This window comes from Scyliorhinus torazame, chromosome 23, assembly GCF_047496885.1.
Source record: "Scyliorhinus torazame isolate Kashiwa2021f chromosome 23, sScyTor2.1, whole genome shotgun sequence".
Classification (NCBI taxonomy): Eukaryota; Metazoa; Chordata; class Chondrichthyes; order Carcharhiniformes; family Scyliorhinidae; genus Scyliorhinus; species Scyliorhinus torazame.
Window position 1 is genome coordinate 62,086,593 of NC_092729.1, and position 15,427 is coordinate 62,102,019.

The window sequence follows — 15,427 nt, forward strand, 5'->3', positions numbered from 1 at the left end:
AGCACCGGGTCATAAGCGTAACACAAACTCAGAATTGGAACGTTTTGGTCTGCATTTTCACATAATAGCTTGTCAAAGCACGTGTATAATTAGTTCCACTATGGAGGGTATGGCTCTAAAATGTCATATCTTTATGTGTCGTTTCTTCTTAGACCTGTGTTCCACACCGATATTGAAAGTTGAGCCGGAAATCGAAGTATTTGTTGGTCAACAGTTACATCTTACCTGTTTGGCTGAACAATTCCAGGTCTCTCGCTCCCTGTTGTATACATTTTTCAAAAATGAGAAACCTCTGGATGTACCCTCAGTGAAGGATTATTATCAAACAGGACCTGCTTTGCTGGGTGATTCGGGGTTATATCGATGTGAAGTAACAACATCCAAAAGTGCGCGTAAGAAACTGAGTAATGAGGCTCCCGTTTTTGTCAAACGTAAGTGGAACTTTTAGATACTGTTCAGAATATCACCGAGAATGTCACCAGACTTATCCTGGGGTAAGAAATGTTGTGTGACTGTAACTGATATTTAAATCATTGGCACTTAATTAAATCTGATTATAACAAACCGAATCTGGAGAGACATAGAAACTAAGAACATGTCAGCGAAAGTAGGCCATTTGGTCTGTTGAGAATGCCCCTCCATTGATTATCATGGCTGTCCGTCCAGCGCAGTAACCTATACTAATGTCCTCCTTATTCTTTGGTACAGTTAGCACAACGGGAAAAACTAACTACTTCTTCCAAAAACACGTCACAATAACGTGATCCACTCGTGTTTCTTTTTTCTCCTATTCGACAATGCATTGTCCAACACATATTGACATGGAACGAATTGGATTGATAGACTATTCAGAGGGCAGTGAAACGTCACCACATTGCTATTGATCTGGAGTCGCATGTGGGCCAAACCAAGTGAAGACAACAGATTCCCTTCGCTAAAATAAATGTGTACCAGATGGACGATGTTTACCTTTAATTAAAGATTTTTGGCTCAATGATATTTCCAATCTCTCATGGCTTGGAATTATACCCGCGTCCATCGCGCATTACCAGGATATCTGAATTACAGGGCTGGAGATCCCACCTCTTACCCACCTCCTCCCAGATTGGGGAAGTATGTAACACACTGCCGTAAGCAATGACTGACGTAAAATTAGTGCTTATTTTATTCCCCATAGTTATCGATTTTTACATGACTAGTGCAGTCATGATGAGATCAATTTTCACCGTGTGAATTACAGAAATAATTTGGAAACCCAACGTTCATGTTCGCAAAAAGAAACGATAGAAAACCGAAACGCGATCTAGTTTTCAAGGCCCTCTGTGGGTGGAATGGGGCTTTGTGAACCCTGCCTGTTCCTCTGGAGATAAATGTTCCACGCATTTGACGGACCGAGTGACTCCAACTCTCTGGAGCAGCAACAGGAGTTGCAACACATCTGTCCGACAAACAGGATGCACAACAAATACTGGATGAGACGATATTCTTCCTCTCTCAGGATCTGTTACTCGCAAATAAGAAAAAAATATAATCGAGCAAAGAACAACATGATTACCACACATTTTACCGAAGAGAAATTTCTCACATCAACCAGTGTTTCTTTCAGAAGTTGGCTCAATTCGGACTTGGTCCTTGTGCCATCTACTGATTTGACCCTTCACCGTATTCTGCACTATCCAAACACCGTCTAACCTTTCACACCTTCATAATAACTGCGTTAAATCTCACTTGCTCGGTGGAAATCAAACCGAGCTTCTCTACCATATATGTGGAGTAACTGATCACTGACGTCATTTCGCATGCACAGTGTGGGGGGGGGGGGGGGAATAGACGAATACAATGTACAGTTCTTAAATAAGATGCTCTTTCCAAGGGCCGGTGCAGAACTGTGGGCCGAATGGCCTCCTTGGGTACTGTACATTACATGATTTTAGTAGCCTGATGCTCATAGCTGGAAGCAATATACCATATGAGCCACAAACATATCTCATAATAGCTATTAAAGGCAGAGGGTATTGGAAACCTGGACTAAACAGAAAAATAAACTTGATGGAAAAAAGGTTGATCAGGTTAGACAGCATTTGTGCAGAACCCGAGGTAACAAACTTTATGCCTATTACCCTCATCAGAAAGTTCCCCGTTACTGCACGCCATGTAAATGTTAATGAATTCGTTGAGCCCATAATGTCTGCTCACTATTATCTGAATTTGCCTCAACATTCAAGCATAGGTGCCCACCCCGCGAGCTCCGCCTGTGCCTCCTCCTCTTTTGGACTGTGCCAGTGAGTTTACATTTCCATCTCCCTCTCCTTCAGTCACAGTGAATCAGACCAACTGCCACGTATAACATTCGATTTTCCAAGTTTATTCTGATAACTTGTCACTCTTAGTTTAGCCCTTTGACAAGATTACAGAATATGATGCCGGCCAAGGTCGGTGGGGTAAGCGAGATTAGTTTAGAAACATTCTGGTCAGACAATTTAAGAGTTCTATCTCCTGCGCCATGGGGACAGACTCGAACGGAGTTCCAATTTGACAAACACAAATATGATGTGAGTGTTGCGTGCCATTTGAATACAGCAGACTTGCTGCCAAAATAATGTTGCAGCAAATTGTTTTCATTCCAGCGATTCCAGTCTCAAAACCGGATCTGGAAACACACCCTGGAACAGAGATCCTGGCAGGGGCGACAATGTCGTTCATCTGCTCCGTGTCTACCGGTTCTACCCCGATTACATACTTCATCTATGATAATTCAAGTAAAAACATCTACAGGAAGACATCCAACCATACCAAAATGATTTACGAAATTGCAAATGTCAGAAAATATGCAGCAGGACATTATAGTTGCAGCGTATCAAACCAGGCATCGCAACCTGCTCTATACAGCGAATCCGTTGAAATTGCCGTGACAGGTGAGTTTGCTCGATATTATTAATTAACTGGATCTCGGTCTAAAAAGCCAGGCAAGCTAGGCCTGTCCGTCTTCTGTAAAATTGCAACATCACCCATGGTATCCAGTTGCATAGACGTTGGCTTACCTTTGTGAGTTCTCTGTACAAAAGAGGTGCCATGTACATCGTCATACCACTCCACAGGTAGCTGAATGTAGCATGTCACTAATTCACCTGGACGGCCGTGTAATCATAGAATCAGAATTATTTAAGTGCATCCAATCTGCACCTGCCCTTGAAAAGAGAACCCTACATAAAACCGTGCCTGCAGTCTATCCCCGTAACTCAGTAACTCTACCCAAACTTTTGGACATTCAGGGGCAATTCAACATGCCCAATCCACCTACCCTGCACATCCTTGGACTGTGGGATGAAACCGGAGCACCCGGAGGCAGCCCAGGGAGGCACGGGGAGGGTGTTCAAATCACACAGTAATAAGAAGCCATAATTTAACACGAATCTCTGGAGTTGGGAGTTAGCAGTGCTAACCAATGTGCCGCCCAATAGCCTGGCACTGCTCTGACCAACTCATGAAGGCCTCGCTGGCAAAATCAGCATGAACTCCCCGTCTACAATTAATCTCCATGTAAGTGGCCTTTCCGGCCATGCTAGAAGACAATTAGTTGACAACTAAAGTTAAAGTATGTCAGCTGCAAAACACGTTTAGAAGGTTAGGAGGTGATCTCGTAGAAACTCAGCAAATGTGAACAGGATTAGACAGAGTAGGTTCAGAAACAATCTTCCCGAGGCGGCGGCGGGGAGGGGGAAGTCCAGAACTAGGGGTTCATAGTTTGAGGATAAGGGGTAAACCTTTTAGGACTGAGGTGAGGAGAAATTTCTTCACACAAGTGAGTGGCGAATCTGTGGAATTCACTCCCACAGAAAGTAGGTAAGGCTAAAACATTGTGTGATTTACGAAGGAATTGGATATAGCTCTTGGGGCGAAAGGGATAAAAGCATATGGAGAAGGCGGGATCAGAGTGTTGAACGTGATAATCAGCCATGTCCATAATGAATGGCGGAGAAGGCCCCAAGTTACCCTGTTTCTGTTTCCTGTGTCTGCATCTCTTCACATCTCGAAAGATCTTGAGTTTCACAGGGGTTAGAAACTAAAAGGATTTCCGTTTTAAATATTTAAACAATATTAGTGAATACTATTTTTAACAAGAATCTACAATGGATTCATAGTCATTTTTGCCAAAACTTACTATTAATTCCAGATTTGTTAATTGAATTAAAATTCTACCAACCGCGATCTGAGAAATTGAAAACACATCCACAGATCATTCACCTGGATCTCTGAATGTCAATTGCAGATTTCTGCATTCATTTGATGAGTTTTCACGATTGAATCGAAGTTATCAACCAAAAAGTGTTTCCCGTTTCTCTTGTGTCGGTGAATTCGTTAGCTAACATATCCATGTTTCCCGTTTCTCTTGTGTCGGTGAATTCGTTAGCTAACATATCCATGTTTCCCGTTTCTCTTGTGTCGGTGAATTCGTTAGCTAACATATCCACCTTATTTGTTAATTTCCAGTTCCGGTTGCAGGTGCTTTTCTCGCTTCTAACGTCAATAAATCCGAGATTTCAGTGGGAGAACGTCTAGTTCTGCAGTGTCAGTTGAAGGTTGGCACTTCTCCCCATTTTCGTTGGTACCTGAACCACCAGCAGGTGGCAAATATCAGCGAATATTATAACTTCAGCACAGATGGAAGTCAGCTGAACATTCATTCATTTCAAATCCATCACAAAGGGCGTTATCAGTGTACAGCAATCAACAGAGGACCTGGTGACGTGACATTTAACACAACAAGCAATTATATCGATATCACAACACCAGGTAAAAGAAAGTTGTGACGAGATTTGATTTTGTTGCATCATCCCTTTAGGAAAGCATTGTTGGTTTGGAAATGCAGCAGAATAAACACGATATGTGAATATTATGCGTTATATTTCTGCACGTGGATTGTATATTGACAGGGCAACCCGTCTTCTGAATTAACCGAGGAACATCCAAAAGGTGAATTAGCAAACTCAGCATGGATAGGATGAGCATGATCTCGATAGAGAGCGAAAGAGAGCAACATACGATTGGAGCAGAGATAGTCCTTCGAGCCTGATCCTCCATTCAATAACGTCATGGGTGACATAGTTGTTGTCTCACTCGCCATTCCCGTCAACGCCCCCCCCCCCCCTGCCCCTGACCCGGCTCCCCCATAGGGATCATTCACTTGCCCATGCAAAATCAGTGGGCAGCACGGTAGCATTGTGGATAGCACAATTGCTTCACAGCTCCAGGGTCCCAGGTTCGATTCCGGCTTGGGTCACTGTCTGTGCGGAGTCTGCACATTCTCCCCGTGTGTGCGTGGGTTTCCTCCGGGTGCTCCGGTTTCCTCCCACAGTCCAAAGATGTGCAGGTTAGGTGGATTGGCCATGATAAATTGCCCTTAGTGTCCAAAATTGCCCTTAGTGTTGGGTGGGGTTACTGGGTTATGGGGATGGGGTGGAGATGTTGACCTTGGGTAAGGTGCTCTTTCCAAGAGCCGGTGCAGACTCGATGGGCCGAATGGCCTCCTTCTGCACTGTAAATTCTATGAAGTTTAGAGTAACGTAAATATTCGGAACTCCATTGTTTACAGGGGAAGTCCATTGCACATAGTCACCACAGACAGAGAGATAAAAGTCGTAACATAATCTCAGTCTCAAACAGTATTACTCTCTTGCACAAGTAGAAACTCCCAATATTTGCACTGTGATAAACTGACGATTTTTATGTTTGTATGATCCCCTTTCATTCCGCTAAAGTCCAAAGGGCATAGATACAAATTTCAGCCATTTTAGCGTTTGTGGATTATAGAGGAGCACTGCAGTGCGGAACGAGTTCATTCATCCTATCGAATCTGCACCTCGCCCCTTTGAAAGAGCACAATAGCCAGAAATACTCCACCACCATATCCCTGTAAACACAACTACCCTTTTGAAACTGAGGGAAAAACCCACCTAATCTGCACATCTTTCCACTATGGGAGGAAATCGGTCCATTCGGAGGAAGCCCACCTGTACGCGGGGAGAAACTGCAAACTCTGCACAGACCTTCACCGAAGGTGGAAATTGGCCCCTCGTCCCAGCTCTGTGTGAGTCGAACCCAGTGGTCCAACATGCGGCCATATTTGCTGGTTTTCAGAAACTATGATATTTCAAACCTGGACCTTGGAGCTCCCTGATTCTGAGATGAGTTTTTAAATGTCGAAGAATCGCGTTCGAACGTGAGCTAATTATTACCGTGCCGATATGACAATGCAATGTGCAATGTATCAATGTATGATGCTTGGGGGAGTAAAATTGTATTTGTATAATAAACCGATTGTCATCCAGTGCAGGGGAACACGACTGCCATCGTCGCATCGATTCCCCCACTCCTTCTTGTCACTGCACTACTTGCATGTCTGTGCTTCAAATCGATTAACAAGGAGCAAGGTGAGCAATATGTTGGGTCTCTTGTTATATTCACTTGAGGAGATTCAATCTTCTGAGTGCTCATTTATAGCATGAGGCATCTTATTGTAAAACGTACCATCTGGATGTGAGATTGAATGGAAATATCATTTTTTTAAATCAGCAGTTTAATGTTACTGCCCAGGGAGTTTAATGTTACGGCCCAGGGAGTTTAATGTTACGGCCCAGGCAGTTTAATGTTACTGCCCAGGGAGTTTAATGTTACTGACCAGGGAGTATGTCGCCAAAGTATTTTAACCTTTGCTCACCAGGACAAACTCTAGAATGCCAAACTTCAGAACACCCCAAGAAGAACAGTACAGCACAGGAACAGGCCCTCTGGGTCCTCAACAGAGGAGATGGGACCTCTGGAGACCGGCCGGGTCTCTAGCGAGGGGCCGGGGTCTCTAGCGAGGGGGCCTCACACTCACACTGACACTCACACTAGGGAGCGCTGCACCGTGGGAGGTACATGTATATACTCTCGGATTTGAGCTCCATAATGCAGGCTGTCTCTCCCCCGGTGGCCATACACAGAAACAGCAGTAGTTCCATTCAGCCCCTCTAGTTACTGTTATACAGGAACAGGAGGATGTCCATTCAGTCCCACGAGCCTGTTACACAGGAACAGGAGGAGGCCCATTCAGCCCCCTCCTCGAGTATGTTACACAGGAACAGGAGGAGGCCCATTCAGCATCTCGCGTCTGTTACGCAGGAACAGTAGGAGGCTTTTGCCCCCTCACTAAACGCGAGAGCCCATCTTGCACAGCCCCTGACATGGGCAGCATGGTAGCATAATGGTGAGCACAGTTGCTTCACAGCTCCAGGGTCCCAGGTTCGATTCCCTGCTGGGTCACTGTCTGTGCAGAGTCTGCACGCTCTCCGCGTGGGTTTCCCCCGGGTGCTCCGGTTTCCTCCCACAGTCCAAAGATGTACAGGTTAGGTGGATTGGCCGTGTTAAATTGTCCCTTAGTGTCCAAAGATGTGCAGGTTAGGTGGATTGGCCGTGTTAAATTGTCCCTTAGTGTCCAAAGATGTGCAGGTTAGGTGGATTGGCTGTGTTAAATTGTCCTTTAGTAGCCAAAGATGTACAGGTTAGGTGGATTTTCCATGTTAAACTGCCCCTTAGTGTCTAAAGATTTGCAGATTAGGTGGGGTTTCAGCGATAGGGCGGGGGAGTGAGCCTAGATGGAGAGGCTCTCTCAGAGGGTCAGTGCAGACTTAATGGGCCGAATGACCTCGTTCAGGGCTGTCGGGATCCTATGACAACCTGGTCCAAACCTCCATCAACGCCCCACCCCACCTCCCCTGGTTGCCGCCCCCTGTCAGGGGTGGAGAGGGAGGGGGCGGTGAAAGGTATTGAGTCACTGGACCAGTATCCCGGGGTTCGAATCCCGCCACAGGACCCGGTCAAATCTGAATTTGATTTAAAAAAAATCAGGGGTTCTGTGTCTGATGATGGCCGAGGGAGGGATTGATCGTCCTGTAAACCCCACCCCCTCATCCGTGACGGTAAAACGGGGCTGGGTCACAGGATCCGACCGACCATCTCCATCCAGGAGCAATGCCAGTGGAGGTCAACTCTTCCATTTCACAGGTTGGGGAGGGAGAGAGAGTGGGGGGGAGGAGAGACCTAGAGAGACAGAGAAACAGAGAGAGAGAGAGAGAGAGAAACAGGAAGAGAGATGAAGAGCGAGAGATACAGCCAGGTAGAGACAGATTGAGCAGCGAGGGAGGGGGAGGTAGACAGAGAGAAAGAGTGAGAGACAGAGAGACAGAGAGAGAGAGGCAGAAAGAGAAGGAGAGTGAGAACGAAAGAGACAGAGAGAGAGACAGCAGGTGACAGGACACTTGTGCTAACCGCAGCAGAAAGTGGCAGTGGGAAGTCATCAATCAATGGTGCTGTGAGTGTGGCAAGTCATTAAAACTGACACTTACAGAGTCCGTATCCTTCCATTCCCACCCTATTCATATATTTGACTAGATGCACCTGAAATGCCGCTACCGTACCTGCTCCCACCACCTGCCCAGGCATCGCGTTCCAAACCTTGCCTCTCACATCTGTTCTAAACTTTCCCCCACGCACTTTAAACCTATGTCCCCTCGTACTTGACTCTACTAACCTAGGAAAAAACAGCTGACTATCTACTCTGTCCATGCCACTGATAATCTTGTAGCCCTCTATTACGTTCCCTCTCAACCGCCTTTGTTTCTGTGAGAACAGGCCGAGTTTATCGATAGAACAGGCGACACATTGCTTGGGAATTAGCGTTTGACTGACCGTGACGATGCCATCGAGGAAACAATTGGCATTCACGGACTTTCAACGTTCCCGATAATTCGAATTAAATTTCAGGTTTGAACAGAACTTTTGTTTTTAGATATCTAGTTATTGTATATGAATGCATTTCGCTTCTAGTAAGCAATGCCTCAGCCAATCATAATTAAAGTGTCACGCAATGGCGCACTTTGATCATGTGGCCCTGAAATATGATCCCTTGAAATTTGGTAGTCTTGTGTTTATCCTGGTGGGTGCAGGGCAAAAGGTTAAAGCAAAACGATGCATTTCATGAACGTTCATGTTCCGTCAGACCAAGTGGCTATTGTCCGACGAGGAGATGGGGTATGCGGAGGGGTGGTGGGGTTGTTGGTGGGTTGATGATTTGCAGATGCTGACGAGGCTGGCCGAATTTTCTCCCTCCGCACTGTCGGGATTCCCTTTGTTTCCCTCGTCTAATTATGTTCCTTCTCTTAATTCAATCTGTCCTATGCGTCTTTTTCTTGGTCCGTGTTATATTGCAAGTCAAGTTCCTGCTTCACAGCCTTTCAGTAATTTCAAGGGATCAGTTTCAGGGCAGCACTGCAGCGTGCCCTGTGCATTCAGAGGGGGACATCTTTTCCGACAGCGTATGCCGTGAATTTCCAGTAAACCCTTTTCTTAGCGCATGTTTAAGTATTTACAAATGTTGTTTCCTTCTATGGTTATCCCGAAAGCAGAGGCATACCTTAATGCAGAACTGCACGCATTATGCAATTAAATATATTAAAATTCTTCCTGTTTTGTGATTAGATAATGAAAACAATACGACCTGTAAGCAGCGAAGGGGCAATGTTTTGCAACAAAGCTTTCTGACATATATATCTTTGTGCTTATTCCAGAGACAAGCATTACGCAACAGGACGGGTAAGTTGCCGAGACATTTATGTTGAAATCGTACTCAACAACAGAGCTCAAGAAGTTAAATTCATCTAGATCCGTGCTGCCTGTCAGTTGGCTTCATATGGGCCTCCCGCAATTCTCCATGAAAGTAACTGAAAGGATGTAAGAAAAACATGCAGGGTTTTCTCCCATCCTTGATCTTATTACATTTCACTGCTAATGTGATTGAAATAGCTGAGTTCGACACGGTTACAAATTTGGAGAAATTCCACCGTCCTTCATTTGATATCTCCTTATTTAATGTGTCCGTAGAATTGTCAGTTCAACGCCATTAGTTAGGAAGTTGCTGAAAACCGAGAACAAAAAGGGCAATTAACTAACTTGTCTTTTATTGAATACATTCGCGACGTGAGATTTGTAGCACATGTTGCCTTGATAATAATGCTTTTGTCATCCCACACCTTAATGAACAAATCAAACACATTTTCCTTGACACCTGTCGATGTTTATTCATTAAACGTGGAGGTTCAAGACTATTGTTTATTTGTTGTGATGTGGGAATATAAAAGCTCGTGCAACATCGTGCGAAGGATGGATTTCAGTAAAGTGTTTGATAAGGTTCCCCACGGTAGGCTATTGCAGAAAATACGGAGGCTGGGGATTGAGGGTGATTTAGAGATGTGGATCAGAAATTAGCTAGCAGAAAGAAGACAGAGGGTGGTGGTTGATGGGAAATGTTCAGAATGGAGTTCAGTCACAAGTGGAGTACCACAAGGATCTGTTCTGGGGCCGTTGCTGTTTGTCATTTTTATCAATGACCTAGAGGAAGGCGCAGAAGGGTGGGTGAGTAAATTTGCAGACGATACTAAAGTCGGTGGTGTTGTTGACAGTGAGGAAGGATGTAGCAGGTTACAGAGGGACATAGATAAGCTGCAGAGCTGGGCTGAGAGGTGGCAAATGGAGTTTAATGTAGAGAAGTGTGAGGTGATTCACTTTGGAAGGAATAACAGGAATGCGGAATATTTGGCTAATGGTAAAGTTCTTGGAAGTGTGGATGAGCAGAGGGATCTAGGTGTCCATGTACATAGATCCCTGAAAGTTGCCACCCAGGTTGATAGGGTTGTAAAGAAGGCCTATGGAGTGTTGGTCTTTATTGGTCGAGGGATTGAGTTCCGGAGTCAGGAGGTCATGTTGCAGCTGTACAAAACTCTGGTACGGCCGCATTTGGAGTATTGCATACAGTTCTGGTCACCGCATTATAGGAAGGACGTGGAGGCTTTGGAGCGGGTGCAGAGGAGATTCAAAAGGATGTTGCCTGGTACGGAGGGAAAATCTTATGAGGAAAGGCTGATGGACTTGAGGTTGTTTTCGTTGGAGAGAAGAAGGTTAAGAGGAGACTTAATAGAGGCATACAAAATGATCAGGGGGTTAGATAGGGTGGACAGTGAGAGCCTTCTCCCGCGGATGGAAATGGCTGGCACGAGGGGACATAGCTTTAAACTGAGGGGTAATAGATATAGGACAGAGGTCAGAGGTAGGTTCTTTACGCAAAGAGTGGTGAGGCCGTGGAATGCCCTACCGGCAACAGTAGTGAACTCACCAACATTGAGGGCATTAAAAAATTTATTGGCTAAGCATATGGATGATAATGGCATAGTGTAGGTTAGATGGCTTTTGTTTCGGTGCAACATCGTGGGCCGAAGGGCCTGTACTGCGCTGTATCGTTCTATGTTCTAAGGGTGCAGAACAGGCACTCAGTAAATCGCGGGCACATTAACTTGTGTAAGCAAGAGTGCGTCAGATGATTATTTCATGAACAACAATTGTAGGTTTCCCGTAAAATTGCTGACGAATTGCAAACGACTGAATGGCCCATACCGAGACCAAGCACTTGAATGATGGGTGGAATCTCTCCGCTCTGAAAAGGAACCATTCTGCAAGTTTGTGTCGCGTTGTGTTCAAAGAAGACGGAAAGCTACGTGATTGCTAGAACAGTGTTTCTAAGGCTCGGAAATGCCGTCAATGAGGAGAAGCAGTGCGGGTTGTCAGGTGGCCTTTTCTCCGCATCGCAAGTGACCTGCAGTGTTTTTATTCAACTGTCAGTTCAGGGATCGTTGCACAGACCAATTATTTAACGGACCAGCAATTGGATGCAGGGAGCAGTAATAGAACGTCTGCAGCAGATGAGCCATTTGCGAAGGCATTGGAGATTGCCCACTGCAGGATGCCATAGCGGGAATATATAGATAAGTTGAAGCAGGAAGGATGATTTCAGTGTGGATCTGCGTGTTATGATGAACATTGCAGAAATAATACGGAAAGGTAACGTGCAATACATGAGACAATCTGAATGAAGTTTCCTTTACGAGAGGGGTATTTGTGTTCAGGTACTTTGATCCTTCTGGAGGTGTTATTGTGAAAATGTTAACGTTACTGTTAATGTGGCTTGGTAAATGGAGGCATCATATATATCATTAAAGAGGTCAAAGCGAAATCAGTACGTGACAACAACGGTCTGAACTGCATTTTGTTGGTGGTGTCACGAACGCTGCAAAGTCCTGTGGAGGTTTAGCGAATGTGCAGCAGGATAATATGGGAATACATTTTGGAGAATACTTTCGAAATGGTGCCGATATCCTCGAAAGTGAATGTCAAGTGGTTCCAGGACAGACAAGAGACGGGAATATGTTGACTGGATTGGATTGGATTGGTTTATTGTTTATTGTCACGTGTACCCAGGTACCGTGAAAAGTATTTTTTCTGCGAGCAGCTCAGACAGACCATTTAGCACATGGGAAGAAAAAGAAAAGACATAACAGGGCAACAGCAGATACACAATCTAAATGCATAGACAGCGGGATCGGGTGAAGCGTACAGGAGTGTAGTATCAATCAGGTCAGTCCATAAGAGGGTCGTTTGTGAGTCTTCGTAACAGCGGGGAAGAAGCTGTCTTTAAATCAGTTCGTGCGTGTTCTCAGACATTTGTGTCTAGGTTAGAAATAATTAGTTTAACAACATTTGGAAATGTATTCACGAGTGATGTTGTGGACCACTCCGCAGGTTGTTGTGAGCTGGAGCGTTTACTTTTCGGAGCAAGTTGCTTATAAAGGTCATGTTAAAAGGCAGTTTGCCGGCCAATTAATGCGGATAAATTTGCAATCAGGGGCCGTAATTTTAGAATATGCTCCAAATGGCCATTGTTCGACCATTACGTTTACTTGCGGGAACCCTACTTTTGTCACTTTTCTTTCTCTGATGTCGTCTTCTGTTGAACTGAAATTCGACGTGTTTAACAATTATCCGTTAATACCTGAATCTTTTTTGTGTAAAGAGGCACATCTGGAAACAGGTCGCAGAACACGAATGAAGAGGCACCTGAAAGTAAATTTGAGTATGCAGTCGTCGGAAGATGTCGCACCTTTGGTAATCCCGGGTCTGATGTTCTAACAAATTACTGACTCTAGTCTTGGTTCGACTTTCTACTCACTTTTCACCATCATTTCAGCATAACTTCTGAATTAAAAAAAAAATCAAAGTCTCAGTTCTGAATGACTCTCATGGGCATTGCACCCGATCTACGGTAGCTGACCTTTTTAATGTTTTAATGTCCCACGGAAATGTGTTTAGCTTCATCGGCTTGAATTCAAAATATCATAGAATACATTTCTGTTTGAGTGGCCTCATTGCAAGCATAACTTCCGGAGCATTGAAGAAGGTGTTCTGGAGGTTGTCAGTATCAATTCCTACAATGCAACATGAATTATGTTGGGTTCCGCAGAAGGGGTGTGTGTTGGTTTTCCTTACTGCATTATTTGTAACTTAAGTTGAAGGGAAATTGATACTATGCATCCCTTCCCATTTTGAAATTATTGATTCCCATGCACTTACTAACACACTGCCTTTCCTGAAGATGGAGATCTAGGCTTCGTCTGGAAGGTCGGAACTTGGTAACAGCACTAAGTAGATTTCTTGATTTATCTCAATACCGCCAACAACCAAGCAACCGGCGTTGAATATGAACAGCAAACCGAAATCTGATTGCCCAATGTATGAAAGTGATGTCAAGTATTTTTTACTCGATGTCAATCCATTTGCTTTTAATTATCTAAATCCATATATTCCACGATTTCATAGCTCAAGACAACACTATTTTTTCCTGTGCATTTAGAATCATGGAAAACGGTTATCCATCAGGTGGACTGGTTATATAACTTTCATTAATTTTACAGCACAGAATAGAGCTATCCATTTAGTCCCATTCCACAGCCCTATATCCGTCTCCCTCTAACTAATCAATTCAGCTCTTGTTTTGAAGCCTCCTTTGCAACCCACCGCCACTAATCGCTCAGGCAGCGTATTAAAAATCTCTGATTAAAGACATGTCTCCTCATCTTGCAACTCTTTCCCTTCCTGACTGTGATTAAATTGTGACCTGTACTCACTAACATACCAACTAGTGGAAACAGAACATCCTCCCCTGTCGAAACTGTTCAGAATTGTGGAAACCTCACTAAGGTCACTTCTTAATCTTCTCTGTTCCAAGGAGAACAAATCCCATTTCTCCAATCTCCTCGTATCTAAAATTCTTCATCCTTGGTATAATTCTAGTAAATCTTCTCTGCACTCTCTCCTGGTCTTTAATATCCTTTCTTACATAAGGTGCACGCAACATAATACTACTAATAATCGCTTATTGTCACAAGTAGGCTTCAATGAAGTTAATGGGAAAAGCCCCTAGTCGCCACATTCCGGCGCCTGTTCGGGGAGGCCGGTACGGGAATTGAACCCGTAACTCAATGTGTGTGTAAACGTGTTAAACGCAGGAATACATAGCCATAAATGGTGAACTATTCATTGTCTGCTGCCTAAATGTTTCTATGTGTAACTGTGCCATTGAGGATACGTTTCCATATTTCACGTTTTTTAGATTCAAGCCATGATCAGTCGACATGTTTTACAGCAAAGGACAACAGTGCTGCAGCAGGTGAATATCCATTGCGTTCCTGAGCTACACAGCTCTCTGTACCTCATTTCAATTCCTTCCTGCTGGTAGTCTAGCCGTTATCTCCGCTATGTGACTCTGAGTTTCTTTGGGAAAATGTGAATCAGCCCACGCCTTAAAGCACACGTGACAGGGCCGTTATTATAGGACTCGTTAGCAAATAAATGCGGATTGGAATCATATCGCTAAAGAGAGCACAGAAAATTCCCTCATCTGGGTTTTGCACATCTACAGTATGCACCAATCACTGATTAATAATGTTTAGCAAAGATAACAAACGCAAGTTATAAGCTGCCAGATGAAGTTTCAAGAACAAAATAACTTTTGTACTTAGCAAACATGACCCATTCTTAACCTTGTTGATCAAATAGGCAGGTGTGACTATATTAAAGATTTGAGTATACAACAGAGCCTATTTGCATCGACTTTGTTCGATTTGGTTCAATTTCACTCTATAGCCGTCAAGATTTCCGATTTATATGGAGCAATCAGCCACCATACCTTGGAAAAGTTTCCATACACAAATAATTTTCTTCTACAATTGTTGCCTTCAGCCTCAATGAACTGAAAAAAAATGAAATGAAAATCGCTTATTGTCACAAGTAGGCTTCAAATGAAGTTACTGTGAAAAGCCCCTAGTCACCACATTCCGGCGCCTGTTCGGGGAGGCTGGTACGGGAATGCTGGTGATACAACACAAAACATTCATCTCTGCACATTGATGTGAATGCAGTGGTATGGATGTGTTTGAAACATTAATACCCTTGCTGTTGCCAACGTTTTTTATTGCTCTGTAATGATTATTATTGCACATTC

At 44.1% G+C, this 15,427-nt stretch overlaps 1 protein-coding gene across 5 annotated transcripts in view; it reads left to right on the forward strand.

The window, feature by feature from the left end:
• The window catches only part of LOC140399610 (Fc receptor-like protein 2), a 140,609-nt gene that overhangs the window by 76,293 nt on the left and 48,889 nt on the right, over positions 1–15,427 (forward strand). The window contains exons 6-12 of one of the 5 annotated variants that reach the window (XM_072489135.1): positions 153–431; positions 2,628–2,915; positions 4,492–4,794; positions 6,330–6,431; positions 9,609–9,633; positions 12,941–13,032; positions 14,537–14,593. The exons of the other annotated variants lie outside the window; for them this stretch is intronic. Of the exons in view, the coding sequence (XP_072345236.1) occupies positions 153–431; positions 2,628–2,915; positions 4,492–4,794; positions 6,330–6,431; positions 9,609–9,633; positions 12,941–13,032; positions 14,537–14,593 (1,146 nt within the window). The remainder of the gene's footprint in view (positions 1–152; positions 432–2,627; positions 2,916–4,491; positions 4,795–6,329; positions 6,432–9,608; positions 9,634–12,940; positions 13,033–14,536; positions 14,594–15,427) is intronic. 5 annotated transcript variants of the gene reach the window in all.